We start from the raw sequence: 16,645 nt of genomic DNA, 5'->3' as shown, positions 1-16,645 counted from the left end.
CCACATTTCACCTTCTCTTGGTCCTGGCCAGGAAACAGGTTCCTGAAGCACCAAACACTGATCCACAGAGGAGTCAGTGTTTCCGACTAGACAAAAAGCTACTTGGGGCCAGAAGGCTGCGTTACGATAACTGACTAACTCAGGACAGCCTGGCCCGGAGTCCAGAGCTGCGAGCATCGGCTTTAGACAGTCTGTGCCTTGACAGGCAACAGCATCATTCTTCACACTGAGATCTATGCCAATCAATGCCAGCTGATAATTTGGCCAAATCACAGCAAATGGCCTTCTGCCAGGGAAGCGGTGTTACCTCAAATGCTGTCAGCTGTTGCTCAAGGAATACAGTGTAATCACATCCCTGGTCAAGAATATCCCTGAGCAATCTCCACCTTTGGGACGCCTTGGCAGCCCTGACCATCCGTGCATCTGAGTTCCCAAGGGAACTTAACACTCCCTGCTTTGTCACACAGTTGATCTTCCCGTGATGTAGGAGTGCCAGCTGGAGCTGTAAGACCGATAATCAACAGCAAGGGAGAACATGCACTCCTAAAGAGCAGCAGTTTGCATGCGACACAAGCAGCCTCCCGATCAGCACCTCTCATCAGACTGCCAGGCAAACTGTGAACACACCTTCAACTCTCCCTCCCTCTCTTTCACCCTCCAGCCTTCAACCTTAGAGAAGAAACAGTGCTTAGCCTGTTCTTAGCCCTTGATGCTTCTGGCTTTGCACTCAGCCATGGGTGAGGGCCACAGCTGCTCAACCAGCATTTGGCAGGTGGATCTTCTGACTGCAGGGTTTCCATTTCCTGTTTGTGCTGCACTCAGGATGGGCTGGGCTAAATCTTCGGAGTCATGAGAAACACTTAATGCAATAAGCAGAAACAATACTGCAAGTCAGAAGCCTCAGGTTCCTGTGTTTTCTCCCCTGTGGTGCCTCACCATGCAGTAAGATGCAGACATAACTTGGTTTTGCTACTCTTTAGGATACGTAGTAAGCCTGCTGGGTGTTCATTATGTCTGGACTAAAGGAAGAAGTGAAGGTAAGAGAAATGGATGGTCAGTATCAGACTCAATTACTAGAACCACCAAATCCCACGTCCCACTCCATAGCTGGATTCTACTTGTACAGTACAGGAGCAGTTCCCCTCTAAATCAGAGGAAAATTAACTACAAGGAAGCAAAAGCCTTGCTTGCCCTCCTGCAAAGAGCACCAAGAGCCATGATCTGCTGACTATTCTGCAGGGATCTATGTCGGCATTTTGTTTCTAGTTATTACCAGTTGAAATATCTGCAACCTCTACATTATTCCCAGGCCAAAAGACAAAATAGTAAAGTTAGATGGCTTCAAAGGTGCCTTGCCAACCTTCATTTACCTCACAGATATGTTGTAAAAGCTAATACTGTTGATTGAAAGACAGATTTTAATTCACCAAGAATAAATGTTTTCTGTTCTAAGGGATACTAAACTGTCTGCCTTCCATAGCAGGTATTAAATATGGCCATTACCCCAACTTTCACAGCTTGTGGTCTGCTCTGAAAGACACTGGGACTCTAACAGGATGGAGCTCTGCCACCTGTCCCTACCAAGCACAGGAAAGCTGAATTGACGACATTCTGCTCCTACCAGGGTTCTGCCAGAACACCAGTCTTGCTGGAAACTGAAATGTTACTATCCAAGAAGTAAATGGAAAGTTCCTCACTACAGGAAAGTTGACTCAGAGCCCAAACATTCAAGATTTATTCAGGCTGTCCATCACCCAGAACAGATATGTGGTAAATCAAACATCACTTTAGCAGATGGTGTGGCAGAAGGAAAGAAATCTTTCTTAACCTCCAAAACAACTGCAGTTTAAATATTCAGAAACAGTCTAGCAAACTGACAGTTCTCTGCCTGTCTTTCACATCTCATGGGTCACTGACTGACTTCTCCAGTCATGAGAAGGGGACATCAAGAAAGACAACACTGTTTACATGATAAAATAAGCCCAACATCCTATCAGGTAGGACACAGAATTATCAGTTCCAAACAGGATGAAAATTTGGGAGTACTTAAAATCCAAACAGATCCACATTTCTCTGTGCACAGACCAATAAATAGGTTTAGCCTAAAACATAATCACAACTTGTTAAAGCACAAACTTGTCATTTGTGAACTGTGCATGACCTCAAATCCAAATGTACTACAAGTGCCAATCAGTTTAAATCAGGTATGGTTTCTGTGTAACATCAAGGGAGACTGCGTTCTGGCAGGATGCCAGGAAATAACTTCAATAAGCTAATCTCCCCTGAGTGAACTTGGGAAGGAAGCTGAGCATGTGCTTCATCTCATTTGCAATGGTGGTGCAGTCTGTTACCTGGAGACATAGCTCCATCCTGCCTGCCCAGCAGCTCAGGGCTAGGCACATCACCACTTTAACATCCCAGTGACTCGAGAGGCCACAGCAGAATCTCCAGTCTGAACAGACAAAGAGAAATAAAGAAAATTTTAATGCTTATCCTTTCTTACACTTTCCTATTTGCTAGAAACCACTACCATCCAACAGGAATTGCAAACTGTTTTCTACTAGGTGGTCAAAGATCCTTCTCTTTCTATTCCCAGCAGTTTGGGTTAGTGGACACATGTTGAAAGCTGACCCTGCTTTCAGCACATCCTCATGTAACAGCCCCAGAAACTGCATCCCACACAACTTTGAGATTCTGCCTGAAAGAAATGTAACAGTGGAAGACTATTGTACTGTAAGTAATTTTTCTATAGGAAAGGATAGGAAGCACAAGGACAGAATTAAGTTTCCGGCATGTATATATCTACATACATATAGAGAGGTTACTGACAGATATTGATTTTTAAAACGTTTTTACATAACTTTTCTTTCCTACCAAGATAATTCAGCTTCTAACATCTTAAACTGTCCAACACTCACTTGCAAAAGATCAGAGCAAATTTCACTGCTTCAATATGTAATCTAGGTCCAGATATGTGCCCTTTCTCTGCTCCAGTTCCCACAACTGCAGGTTATAACAACTCCACCTCAGAACACTGTTGAATAATTTAAGTAATTAGTGCTTGTAAACTAAATTAGAGACACTCAAATAGGACAGTCAAGTACTCAAATAAGCAGTAATTTACTGTTAAGTGAAAAGGATTATGAGAGTCTAAAAATATGCCATGTAAAAAACACATATACTAGCAGCAGTTTGCCAACTGCTCTTCCATCTACCACAAGACAAAGTCCAGTACTCCACCTCTCCTGCCTTGTCTCCTCTGAACTGCCTCTAGCATTATCCTCTAAGGAAGCATAAGGAGTTACTGCCTCACCTGCAGTGCACTGCACTGTTCAAACAGGGCCCACCCCTGGCAATGGAATGCAAGTGTCAACATGCAATAGGCGCTGCTACTGAGCGGGGTGTGGTGTTTACCTAGGGGAAAGCCACATCCTTCAAGCAGTTTAATAACTCTGAGCTTCAACACAGCATAACTCTAAGATTATTCCAAACCACTCTGTTGAAAGGATTTTGAAACAAACAAGCAAAAAAATAACAAAGCAATGATTAATAGACCTGTAACTCTGACTCTTCACCTTATCCCATTGGAGTGAGAGGCTTACAAGGTTTGTTTTTGACGCAAACCTAAGATTAGAGGATCTCTTCCTTCCCCAAGTCAGCCCTAAGAACTATGTAAGGAATACAGAGAAAAGATGACTTCTCCCTTGAGCAAAACTACAGGATCAAAAGATAATTTCTGTTAACAGAACAATGTAAGAGAAGTGAGTTGAATTCCTCCTCTGTATCAGTAGCAGCTAGCCCCAGAGACAAGGGGTTATTTAAGATTTTAATTTCCATAATGTAGCCTTAAGAAAGAGAATCAAATTCAAACCTTACATAAGCATGAGTGACTCAACTAAAGACTGAAACTGAAACAAGGCATCTGTCTTCCTGAAGACTTGTGGGTGTTTGAACAATAGCAAATGTGTTTTATGGAGCATGCTTCCTCTGCCCGGAAGGTAAACGTGTGTTCACCATCAGGATACTGGAGATCCCACCTTTGCAGAAGCATAAACATCAATTGCCAATTATTAAGATGCAAACTCAGCTAAAAATAAAGTTAAATAAAGAGGGTTTAGTTTATAAGGACAATTTATCGACCAAAATTATTATCTCATGGTAAAAGAGATTTAAAAACCCCCATAAAACTTCAAAGAACTTCATACTGTTGGCTCCTAGCAACAGAACTGCAAGCCACACTCCCATATCTTGCACAACCACCTACACCAGCCTCCTGGTATATGGAGCAAGCAGCAGCTTCTGTGCCACATCGGACATGGGTAGCAAAACCCAAGAGCAACCAATATCAATTTACCAGGGCTCAACAAAGAGAAGACAGACATTTGAAATGTCATCTGCAGATAAGTGATGACCTGCACTGGACACAGGGGAACAGGTCACGCGGAGAAGTTACTTCACAAGACAAGACTGATTTTGCCGCCCATCTACTCTTTTTCTTGAAGAATGCAATGTAAAAAGAATATTGGTGATTTGGCTACATTCATCCTGTAGTCCCAGACAGGATTGTTTCCTGTAAAATTAGAGGACTGAAAAGGCAGACTAGGATCAAGACACAGAACTATAGCAATGGAAGAGGACATATTTCTAGAGATGATGCGGAAAATCCCAATGGATAAACAGGGACAGAAGACAGATGATTAATTATCTATCACTCCAGTTTTAATATTGGAATGAGAAATCATAATCAAGACATCAGCCAGTCCTATTACTGGAAAAAGACTTGGAGACTGTTGGCATAGTGATTAACTCATGGTGATCCCTGGACTGTTACAGAGCTCATGACTTGCTCCCTTTCTTGGTGTCTTTGCTGAAAGCAAGTAATTTTCTGTGGTCTTGCTATAAATTTTGGGAAAACAACTCATGAAACTCTTATAGGAGCCTGATTAGTGCCCAAACCCAAGCACCTGAAAGTCAGGAGGCTCCACTTTAAAATCCTTTTACAGGTTTTTCAACAGAATGGCAGGATCTGCCCTGAAATGAGTACCTCAGGATTTAATTGCTTACTCCTTCTGAGTTGGTATAAAGAAGGCAAAAAAGTTCCTTATTTAAATGCCACAGAGCAAGACAATACAAACTGTATCAAATTATCAGCTCAAAATTCTGATACTCAGCATTTTGCACTATGAAAAGTGAGAGCTGAAGCGTAGGAAGGTTTCTGAGTTTCTTCAGATTATATTTTCCTCTGAACAAAGCTGACCCTTTGTGGGGTCAGCAACGCCGTCCCTACAGACCATACATGGGTGGCAAAGGAGGGAGCCCACACCAAGCACAGCTTATCATTACTGGAATATTCAGGTCAAGTGCACTTAGCCAACAACCCACTCAAACCCCGCAGAAGATAACAGCTGATCTGCATGCAAAAACACTGTTCACACAGATTTTTATCCTTTCTGCTGCATCACATAAACATACAATGATGGAGAAGAGTACAAAGGCCATACAGACTTCTCTAGCTCTGCCTCTTTCAGAAGATCAGGGTCCCAAACCCCAGATTTCCTGCACAACCAGCAAAGCACCAGTGCACAAGAGTTCTTTATATGTGTTTCATTCTCCGGTGATTTGCTCTAAGTTAACCACCTCAAAAAAGAGCTAAAACTCTTTGGTTTGCTTCAGATTGAACAACTCTAACAAAAACTCAAGCTGTTTCCAAGGCTAGAAAAAGATTCATATTGACCCCACTACAAAATTTCTAGTGAATCCTCTGGAAAGCTTTTTAACCTTGAATTTTGAGGAAGGAACCTGAAATCTAGGAAGAGGAATGTTTTCAAAGCAGGAGTAAGCAATGTGAGGAGCAGAAGTCAACCTGACAAAGCCCGGCAAATTGTAAGAACCTCAAATTAATTTGCAGTAGACTCTCATTAGTATTTAATTACCTTCTGTGGAGAGTGCTCGGCACAGCACAAACAAGGGATCAGCGTAGCTCAGCTGTGAGGGATGTGTTCAGCCATATACAGGAGGGGAGCTTGAGGAGGCTCAGCTGTGCACCAGGCAGCTGTGAACTGGGTTTTCCCCACACCAGAGGGCACTTATCACGGTGCCTGAAGAGCCTCTCCAAGCGCAGCCCTGCTGTGAGTGCCCTCTTTAGCATGGGCACCTCACCCGGGCCAGGCAGCACCGCCTCGTTCTGCAGCGCACACTCTGGGAATGGAGGGAGGATGAAACACTGCCAGATGTCAGCACCTTCCACTCCTGGAACACGTTCAGATCCAGAATTACATTTGAGCTGGAACTTTAATAATGCCTTAAATGCAAAACTGAGTACTCAGAAGTTAGAAATTCTCAGAATTGAAGTTTTCGGTACAAACTTAAAGATAACCGTTACAGCAGCAGTACACTGTTTTCCAAATGTTAGTGAATTTGTTTTTACAACCCGCTAAATGAAGGGTTTTATTCATATCTTATAGGGAAAAATACTGAAGGAAAGATAGTTTAACATGAAAAGTACAACTAATTTTGAAAGCTTAAACTGAGGTGTCAACCTTTGCTTTTCCCAATACCCAGTGTTATACAATATGTAGAATACTGTTGTAGAACAGCTCCCATTAACTTTGGCTGCATGTACAAATGTTCAGTGTTTCTGCTAGTAAGGCTCACTCTCAAGTTAGTCAAAAGGAGAATGAAAAAAATACAGTTATTGGCCATGGTGAAGGTCTCCAGAAATAACTTCCCTAGTCTCTTCCCAGGCAAAGAGGGACTGTGAAACTGTGAAAGGCAGCAGCTCTCCACATCAGCATTCAGCAGCATTAAATTGGGAAGTCAGCCTTTCCCTTCTGTGATCTGCTGCAGAGCTATCTGTGAATAAACAGAGGTTCTGCAATACATTACATCAGTCACTGTGGAACTGTGACTTATCCTTTCAGTTGACTAAAAATACAGAACTGTTGAAAGTCATGAATTCTGTGCATCAAGTGCTATCCCTACTTGTAATGAAAGACAGTAGAACATTAACATACCCACACTGCAGACACGTGAGTTCTTTCATTACATATACTTTCAATGTTTGACTAATGATTTCTTAATATAGTTGTCACATGTTCTCCTGCCTTTTTTTTTTTTTAGAATGTATTCTCCTTGAATTTTAAAGCAATAATCTGCTTGCCTATTAAGTTTTGCTCTTCCCCAAACATTTCCAGTGCCCTTCCCAATCCCTGTCAGTCACTCCTCTTCTGTCTGATGGTACATAACCTGAAGCTATTACAACCCTCTTACCTCCCTCATCTCCAAAGTTTCGCTCTTGAGTGGCCTGCATTAGAACCTTGCAGCTGCCCTTTGCAATATGTGTACCCATAAGACTGGTCATTTGAAAGCACATGACAGTGCCACATACTCAGATCTGTGCCAGATGCTTCAAAATCTTTGAAGATTTTCAGCAGAGGTGGTGATTTCAGAGCATTTGAAGAAGTTCCAGTAGTGGAAGGTCTTGACGTATGGCAACAATGCTCCCTCCATTTCCAAAGTATGTGCTGCAGAATGAGCCAGACCTGGCTGGTTGGTGAGAGATGCCTTCTTGTATGGGAAAACCCAATTCACAGCAGCCTCATGCACAGCTGAGCCTCCTCAAGCTCACCTCCTGCGCCTGGAGTGGGATGGCTCAACACATCCCTCACAGCTGAGCTCCATCGATCTCTTGTGTGCCCACAACACACAGACTCCGACTAGCACCAGCACCTCAAAGGTGAGAAGTAGAAGCCTGCATTTGATTCAGCACTCCACCACAGGAAGCAAACAAAGTAGAGCACAGAAAATAGTGCTGTCTTGAGTGAACATCACTAGAAAGAACCGCTGCAGTGTTCTCAGCTATATGGAGCTACTTGAAAAGAGCTGAGACACAAAGAAAGCTGTGTTCTCTGTTCTCTGTAGCAGTTTACAGTAGTGAATGCAGCTGTAACTAAGACTGGATCAATTTATGTTGGGATGTGGCAGAGATCAGGAGACTAAACCAGTTACATTGATAATGAATGATCATTTTCTATCATCACTGAAAACAAAGACCTTCTCTCTCTATGCAGTGTTCAATGCAATTTTATCAAGAGATATTATTCTTATCACATGAAAGTTGTATGAAGTACACATGAAGTTGTATGAAGCAGTTTCTGCTGATACATCCCAAGTGAACTGTGCCATTCCCACTAATTCACTCATACAGTTCTGCAACATCCCAGCTTCCTGTTAATCCTCTGGATGAATCAGACACATTTCAGTACCAATGACACCCAGACTAAATAAGTTTCTATACATATTCTTTATCACCTGTAACCACACCTCTGTTAGAATGTGGCTCACATAGAGATGAGGTCAGAGGCTGAATAAGAGTGGCAGCCTGAAGCTGAATGTAAAATAAACGTGGTAATAGTGGGCTGAGGTAAACAGTTTAAAGTGTTTGCATCACTGCATCACCTTACTTGGATATTTCAGCCTGTAAATATGGAGTGCTCCTGGATTCTGGGTTAATGCCAAGCTCCCACAAAGCAGTGTCTGTGTTCTGCTTGCTATAGTCACCAACTTGGTTGGAGAGTCTGTCCCAAGCTCTAAATCTTGGATCATGTCAAGTCTACGATCACTGCTTCACATGAGCTGTTGATTTGTCTTTGGCTGACTTCTTCCCAAGCTTGCCAAGGAAGAGAAGATTTGCTAACAAGCAACAATAGCCAGGCCTGATGGGTTCAGGGTTGGTTTCTACAGAATCTCTCACACCTACATGTTTTGGAATGTAAAAGATTTCATCCCTTGTGAGAAGCTCATCATTCATCAGTACAAAAATCCACTCAAATGCTGCTGGTTATGTGTTATCCCAGAAAGCATTCTCCATGACTGAATGAATTAGTTAAGCATTGGAAACAATACACCAATACCACTGGAAACACCACCACCACACTGTTCATCCAGCGTCAGGCTATTTGCTAGCCTGATACTGGATGAACAGGTAGCCTCTCCCTGTTCCCTACACTTTTATTCAGGAGTTGATGGACATTAACACCTGCTCCCACTCCTCTCCTTTTTTTTATTTTATCTTTCCCCAGGTATGCTATGCTTTGGACAGACAATGCCATCTTACCTAATTTGTGGGCTTTTGAGATGAAGCTCTGTTGGTAGAGAAGAGCACTTAAAAATTCCATTTAAACCTACGCTATGCAAGATCCAAATTACCATGGACTGACAAGACAATTTTCTCTGCCTCAGCCCCCTTTCACTGCAAGAACTACCCTGACTGTGAAGGAAGAAGAGAGATAGACTTGACTGCTGCTGTACATAAGATCACCTTTTCCTTCTAAGATGTCTAAGGTTAACATTACTTTTTCTACCACCACATTTTATAGATAATCACTACAAAATGCCATATGAAGATCCTTAGGTTTTTTTTTTCTCAGCCACTGCTAAACAAAACAGCTATTTACCACATAAATACAATGTGCATTCTTAGCTCCCAACATTAAATTGCATCATATTGTGAGCATTTAATTAAACCAATCCACTTTAACACATTCAATTTATAATAAATTTAAAATGTGAGTTGAGGTAATTTTTGAATATGTTAACTACCACACTAATTACACGTGGTAATCAAATGAACCAGTTAAAAAATATTCACCCTAATGAAACCTGTCTAACAGGGTAATAGTGTCAGAACCCAAAAATATACAGACATGCAAAATTTCCACACTATTGCTCCAACCACTACCCTTATTCCTTTTAAGACTGGCATGGGTTTTCACAAATAAATCTGCTGAGTCAATGACAGCTTGAGAAAAATACACTTAGGTATGACCTCTTCAAATGTGCATCACCGAGTGATGAGGAGTTGCTGTTACTTTTTTCTCATCTTTCCAGTTGAAACAAGCATTATAAGGAGGTTTGAACTATAAAAGTGGACGTACAGAGAAACTTCTACAACACACCCAACACAGCAGGTCCATAAGGAAAAAGTTACCACAGCGTTCTTTCAATTTTAGACTGTATGCCCAAACAACATGTCCTATAACATAAGAAAAATGAAAACTATCAGAGCGAAATTGATTCAGAAGAGAAGAATCTTGTAACATCTAAGTCACCATTTCTGATATATCCAGGATTAGAAACTCTTATCTGAGGAGGCATTTAATTGCCCCTCTCTCACTTGATTTGGGAACAGCTAAGTCATTTCCTTACAGACAAGAATCCACACTACTAATAAAAAGTCACCATTAGACCTGATACTGCTGATGGTTTGATATATTGATGGTGGAGTATATCAAACAGTGCTTCTTCTCAGTGGTGAAGAATTCATCCTCAAACTGAGAGATGGCTCTCAGTTCAGAGTTTTGTTCCAAGTACTGTGCAAACATGGAACATTACTGCTGTTTGCCTCAAATTTGTTCAGTATACAATAGGAAGATTTCAGTATTTGGGACTGTCATTACAAATATGCATGTTTTTAGCAGCATGAAATGTATTCCTTTAAGAGCAGCTGCCTCTCGTGAGCAGAACACGAGAGAAGCTTAGTTTCTACTTGACTGATATCTACTGTCCTGCACCCTTATCAGAGTATCTACAGCTTGTCACTGTCCTCTATAAACTTGTTCCAAAAGCCCTCCAACCTCCCTAACATTTCCACATCTCCTCATAACTTCCTCCCTTTCACCCCTGAGCCTCAACTAGCGTCTTCCACATTCCCTAACCTCACCAGCCCACAGCAGTGTATGATCCCTCCCACACCTTCTGCTAACTACCCTCAGGAGAGGAGACACTACCTGCTGCAGCTGGATCCAGCATGGAAGCACCTATGGACTAGCCAGTATGCACGTGGCAATTTGCCAGTCAACAAGCAAAACAGAAGACAGCTGTTTATCTCCTCTGGCACCTTCTCCCCAGAGAATAAAAAGTATGCGCTTATTTTGGTTTCCTCTCTTCCACCCAGTCTGACCTTTGTGAAACTTTAAAGAGCTCTTGAAGAAACTTTGAGATGTCTATGCGACTGCCAAATTTGGCTGAAACCTGCTAAAGCAGTTGAAATTGAATTGATAGAGTGATTACACAAGCTTTCTTTCCTTTGGAGAGTAGGCTAAAATCCCATTAACAGTCTTACTTATGTCATCCCATCATTCCTATTCTTCATTTAAAAATAACAATTATATTCTACTGCATCAGCTTATGTAACCCACCCCTGAGCCAAAGTAGTTAAAACTTTCATCCTGTATTTATTAATTTACAATAAAAAAAGTTAGCTTTTAAGTGCATGTGCCTTTCTATACACTTGTCCATTTTAAGGTACTTGATGTTATGAAAAATACAATTAAGAAGATCAGTGAAACAAAACCAAATGCACTTCACTAATAAATATCCCCCAAAGTTTCTGGACTGGTATCACTGCAGGCAAGAACTGAACTGCTTTTTCTCTAGCAAACTGTCAGCTGTTCTCATGGTTACGGTTCTAGGAATTTGGAATGACAGGTCACAGCTATGAAAATGAGTAGATTTATTTGGCATGCTTCTATCTAGTAAATAACATTCTCCTATAAAGAGGACAAGCGGCTGCTGTACATTATCATGATATTTATTCTCTGTGAAAACCACTCTTTAAAGTCTCTGTCCCAACAAAGAAGGTGCTAACCAGAGTTTGTACTTCTTAAAACTGCTCATTCACAGAATGAAGACAAAAATACATAGCTCTTGTATCCTCTCCATTACTATAAAGGCACCACTGGTGTTTTCACTGCAAGATTCAGCTGCGTATATACACCTCCTAATGGCATGAAGCAAGGCTACAAAAGTATGCTTCCCATTTAAATGCAGGAATGTTAGCTTTTGCCATAGGGTAAAATCTATTCTGTGAATTGGCTATTTTAAAAATAACCAATATTTCTTCTTTTAAGTTACTGCCAAGAGTTACAAAGCTTCAAATATGGCATCATGCAGTTTCCATTATCACAGCTTTGCACCACTGGTTTTCACAAACCCCAAGTTGAACAAACAGGACAGCAGAATAGGCTTCTCTCATACTTCCATCCCTTCACTGTTGGAAGGGTCTTCTTTCTGGAAAGCCAGGACAGCCTCATTTCAAAGCCTCTGCTAATTACTGCAAAATGGCATGAATAACTCAGGCAGAGAAACTGGAACACCACCCACTGAGCTGCTCTCAGAGGTGGGCCTGCCCAGATGCAAACTTGTCCCAGCGAAGCCAGGCTGGGACTGCACTGTCACCGTCAGCCCCAAGGTATTCACTGCCCCCAACACTCCAGGGACATGCCCACGTACTGTGCTCAAGAAGTAACAAAAATTTAACATCATCATGACGTGTCAATCCATCCAACCCCAAATGCTCTGTGAAATACTTAACTGAATCACTCATCCTCTTGGGAAGTTGTTTGCCAAGTGAACTACCAAGGAGAACTTTCCTCCAAGGAACACAGTCAGAGAGAGCACTCCCAGGCATATCATCCTGGAATTTAAGGCCTGAGAACTCCAGGGCAGCAAGCCCTGGACACAGAGGCTCCTGAGCTTCCCATCCCACACACAGTCCTGCACAGGTAGCTTGAGAGCCCACAATATTTCAGACTCAGCTGGGTCTTGATCTCCAGACCAACAGTAGAGAGGCCTGGGAGGGCCTTCTTCAGCTTAGGTCTCAAGTTCCTGGGTCTCCAGATGGAAGCCTTGAAGCTCTGATAACAGGAACATTATCAGAACTTCTACTCCCACAGTTGAAGACCTGGGCAAGTTTCCAAGGTCCCTGGTAGGCAATGGGGAGCCTGGTAGGCTTGACAACCCAGAAATTCTCTGGACACTGGTCTGAGCTTAATCATAAGGTGCCAGGCTCCAAATTAACTTCTGACATTTCCAGAGAAAAGTCTCGGGGAATTCCCCAATACAAGACAAATTTTAAAATGTCAAAATTTCCCATGAATTAGGAAACAGAAACTTTGGCCCACCTCTGATTCCAATTTCATTCAGAAAAGTCCCTATGCTTTGTGTTCCACTCTTAGAACAAGACTTCACCTATTAAAATACACTGAAACAATAAATATAAACAAAGTGTTCCAAATTGGATCTAAATAAAATATTCAAAACATAAAACCATTCCATAGATTATCCTAAAATTTGTAGTTATTTTCACTTGCATGTACATGCCTTGAACCCAAAGCCTTACATTCTAAAATAAACTAAATAAACTTTCATCCTGCCTCAAGATTTAAGAGTTGAAAGGACGCATCCTGTAAAGTTGAACCCCTAGAGGTTCAAAGCATGGACTCCAACTTCGACACAGTATGAGGTCACTGTTTTGATGAAGAAACGACTGGACAGCACTGTCCAGTGCCAAAAGACATCAATCACAAGAACTGTCCTGGATGCCTCCAGGTATTGCTAAGCAAACAGTGCGGCCACCTGAGATGAAGGGCAGTGCACTTGACCATAGGAGAAACAGCAGATTCCTGGGATTCGAGCTCTTGGTGGGTAATGCAGCAAGGAAGGGACGGATGAGCCATGTAAGCAGTCACTGAGCAGGTGAGCCCATTTCAGTTATTAGGTAGTGCCATGAAGTTCTGCTGGTTTAGAGTCCTAGGTACCAGTCCCTGCTCTGATTTGACAACTTGCCACAGAAGGGATAATGAGATAAAGAAAATCAGCCAGAATGCAAGCTCCTGGGTGCAGTTTGCCCCATCTTCCCCTACACTGCAGGTATGGAAACATAACTCAGCCTTTTAAAACATCAAGTATTTCACTTGACTTGAGGGAACACGTACTTTACCAAGGAGGAATTAAACAGTCCTGCAGCTGCGTTAAACTTCGGAAAACTTTCAAAAACTGAATTATTACAATACTATCGAAGTTCTCATTTTCCCACACACCTAAGTGAAGAGGATGGTCTGTCAGAGTTTAAAACATTTATAATATGGATATTTTTAGTTTATCTGTAAATAGGTGTTAGAGATCTTCTTTTAATATTTTATTTTCTTGCAATTAAAAGGTGACTATAAAGACCTCCTAAAAGGAAGTAGTAGCACTCATATGATATATGCATGTCCGACTACAGGGAAGGTGTCCGACTACAGGGAAGGCTACATCCCCAATCATTTAAGTCTCAATACTGCATTCAGTGCCCATGACTTCAGAGAATCAGAAGCATAAGCTTTGACGTAGCACAGCTTCTCATCTGAAGAATCAGTTTTGCTTCAGTCTGTACTCACGGACAGTTTAACCAGCTGCCACGATGCCATCTCAGAATTCTCTTACTGCTGAAGCATCATCACTTAATTCTTGCTGCACACATACTGCCACAGCAGGGATATTGAGTCAAATGATCCCATGGCCTTTTATTATCTTTCATTTCTGTTCTCCTGCTACTTTCACAAAATTGCATAGCATGTCTTTTAGAAAAGAAAGCAAAACAACCGTGATTTTTTTTCATGCAAACCAGATTCTATCTCAGAATCAAAACTACAAACTAAGTATTATTATTACAGGTTTCTTTATACTCAAAATGACAAAATACAAAACCCATTTTTTTCCTCTTCTAAAATCAGGCCACAAGTTGATGCAAACAAAACCAATATTGTGCACAGCATTTTAGTTCCTGTACTATGTGTCCTCTAAAGTAGTAAACCCACAATTACCATGAGAAACCTCCAGCTGGAGGTATCACCTACAAGTTGCATTACTTCTTCCTTATACCTTTTTTATCAAAGCATATGTTCTGCTTGAAAACAATTCAGCACCAACGAGTTGGCAGTAGAACAACAATTTAAGCAGCAGTGTCAATGAAGGTGGGAGGGGGAATTCACTAAAGCTATATTTTTCAGGTGCAAAAGCCTGAGAAGCACGCTATATGGAGTCAGGGAAATATACATCAAAGACTGTGAAAAAGCAACTAACTATATGCCTTTAAAAGGGCACTTCGTGGATGAAAGCTGCCAAATTACAGAGGGGATTTACTGAGAAGAATGTGTTGCTGCCAGAATGGACAAAAGCATGCATTCTATCCATTCCAAGCTCCTCCCCATCTCCTGTCATGCTCACAGCAAGAAGTGGCTCAAAAATTGACAACCACAGACTACAGGACTGAAAGAGACAAAAAATACCTGCTGGGAAATGCCTGGTAAATTTTTTTTTTGAGCATCTGACACAGGAGACTGGAAAAAAGAATAAACAGCCCACTTATGATCAAAAAACATCTCCCCATATTCTTGGAACATAAAGTACAACTGTACAGCAGAAAGAAACAGCGCACACCTGGCCGGGTTTTTGAGGAGCCCACGTGCAGAAGCGCTTTTCCAACAGGCACAGCAGCCTGTGCACGGCAGCGCACTGCTACCGGCCCAGGACAGGAGTCTCACGGAGCTTTCCTGGAGTTGGGTCACGGAAACCTCACTCCAAGCAGGAGCATCTGTTGGCCCCGGGGAGCCCGGCAGGCGCCCAGCTGCCCGGCCAGGGGGCAGCGCGTCCCGGGCGAACCGCTCACCCCGCGCCCCTACCTGGCTGGTGTCCTCGCCGTGCTCCAAGTGCACGATGCCCTGGCTCCTACACTCCGTGTCGCTCAGCACGTCGTCCTCCGAGTCCTCCAGGAGGGACGAGGAGCCGGTGGAGGAGATCGAGGAGTTGGACAGCCGGCGGGACTGCAGGTGCAGCGAGCTGCCCGTCCTCAGCCCGCCGCCCTCCGGCCGCGGCGGCCGCGCCTGAGGGCTGCCCTGCGCCTCCTCGCTCTCCTCGGCGGTGACCGTGAGCCGGGGGATGACGGGCGGCAGAACCCCGTTCGGGGGTCGGCAGCCCCTCTTCGGCCGGTCGGGCAGCTGACGAGCGGCGGCGGCGGCGACGGCGGCGCAGCGAGCCTCGAAGAGGGAGCAGAGCTCCCCCACGGTGAGCCGCTTGGCCCGGCTGAGCTCCGGGCTGCGGTGCAGCCCCGCGCGGGGCTCCATGGCGGGGTCGGCGCCGGGCGCCTGCCGAGCAGCGCTCCAGGACCGGCGGCCGGAGGCGTGCATGGGAGAGCGCCGCGCCGCCGGGGAAACTTCTTTGTGGCTCAGTCAGTCTCCCACGGCTGCCCGGAGCCCGGCGGAGAGGCGCATCTCCAGCCCACCCTGCCCGGGCAGCTGTGAGTCACCCGCGGCGACAGCCAGAGGCTGCTACCGTGCCCGCTGACCCGGCGCCAGGGCCATGGGGGCGCGCTGAGCCCGCCCGATCGCCCGCCCGCCGCCGCCGCCCCGCTCCGCCTCGGCGCTGAGGGGAGGAGCGAATCGAATCGCATAGAGGCGAGTCGAGCCGAGCCGCGCCGCGGGAACCCCTGCCCGCCCCTTCCCGCCGCCGCCACCAGCACCAGCACCATTACCGCCCTTTTGGTTTCGCTTTCCCTGCGGCGGCCCCCGAGGAGCGGTCTGGGGGTGTCGCGGTGCCCGTCCGGCTGTGGCGCCCCGCGCCCGCCTTACCTCCTCGCCGCCGCTCCCGCCCGCCGCCCCTCGCCGGCCGCGGCTCCCCGGGCACGGCGGCTGCGCAGCGCGGCGCGCCCCGGCCGCCCGCGGGCCCCAGGGGCGGCGCGGCCCCACAGCCCACCCCCAGCCGGGGACGCGGGGGAGGTGCCCTGTGACCCTCCCTGGGGATTTCGACCCCCTCAGGGCTGTGTGGC

At 44.5% G+C, this 16,645-nt stretch overlaps 1 protein-coding gene across 2 annotated transcripts in view; it reads right to left on the bottom strand.

Annotated features, from left to right (window-relative positions):
* The window catches only part of ITPKA (inositol-trisphosphate 3-kinase A), a 39,975-nt gene extending 23,696 nt beyond the window's left edge, over positions 1 to 16,279 (bottom strand). Inside the window, exons 1-2 of one of the 2 annotated variants that reach the window (XM_038137452.1) lie at positions 15,504 to 16,279; positions 15,111 to 15,161 (exon numbers count right to left, since the gene is read on the bottom strand). In XM_038137452.1, coding sequence (XP_037993380.1) covers positions 15,111 to 15,161; positions 15,504 to 16,007 — 555 coding nt within the window. In that variant the 5' untranslated portion in view covers positions 16,008 to 16,279. The remainder of the gene's footprint in view (positions 1 to 15,110; positions 15,162 to 15,503) is intronic. The other variant, XM_038137453.1, reaches the window with a different exon arrangement.
* Between the last annotated feature and the right edge of the window lie 366 nt (positions 16,280 to 16,645).

This window comes from Motacilla alba, chromosome 5 (genome assembly GCF_015832195.1).
Source record: "Motacilla alba alba isolate MOTALB_02 chromosome 5, Motacilla_alba_V1.0_pri, whole genome shotgun sequence".
NCBI classification, from domain to species: domain Eukaryota; kingdom Metazoa; phylum Chordata; class Aves; order Passeriformes; family Motacillidae; genus Motacilla; species Motacilla alba.
Note: the sequence above shows the minus strand (reverse complement) of the source record. Positions and strands in the feature narration are given on the sequence as shown.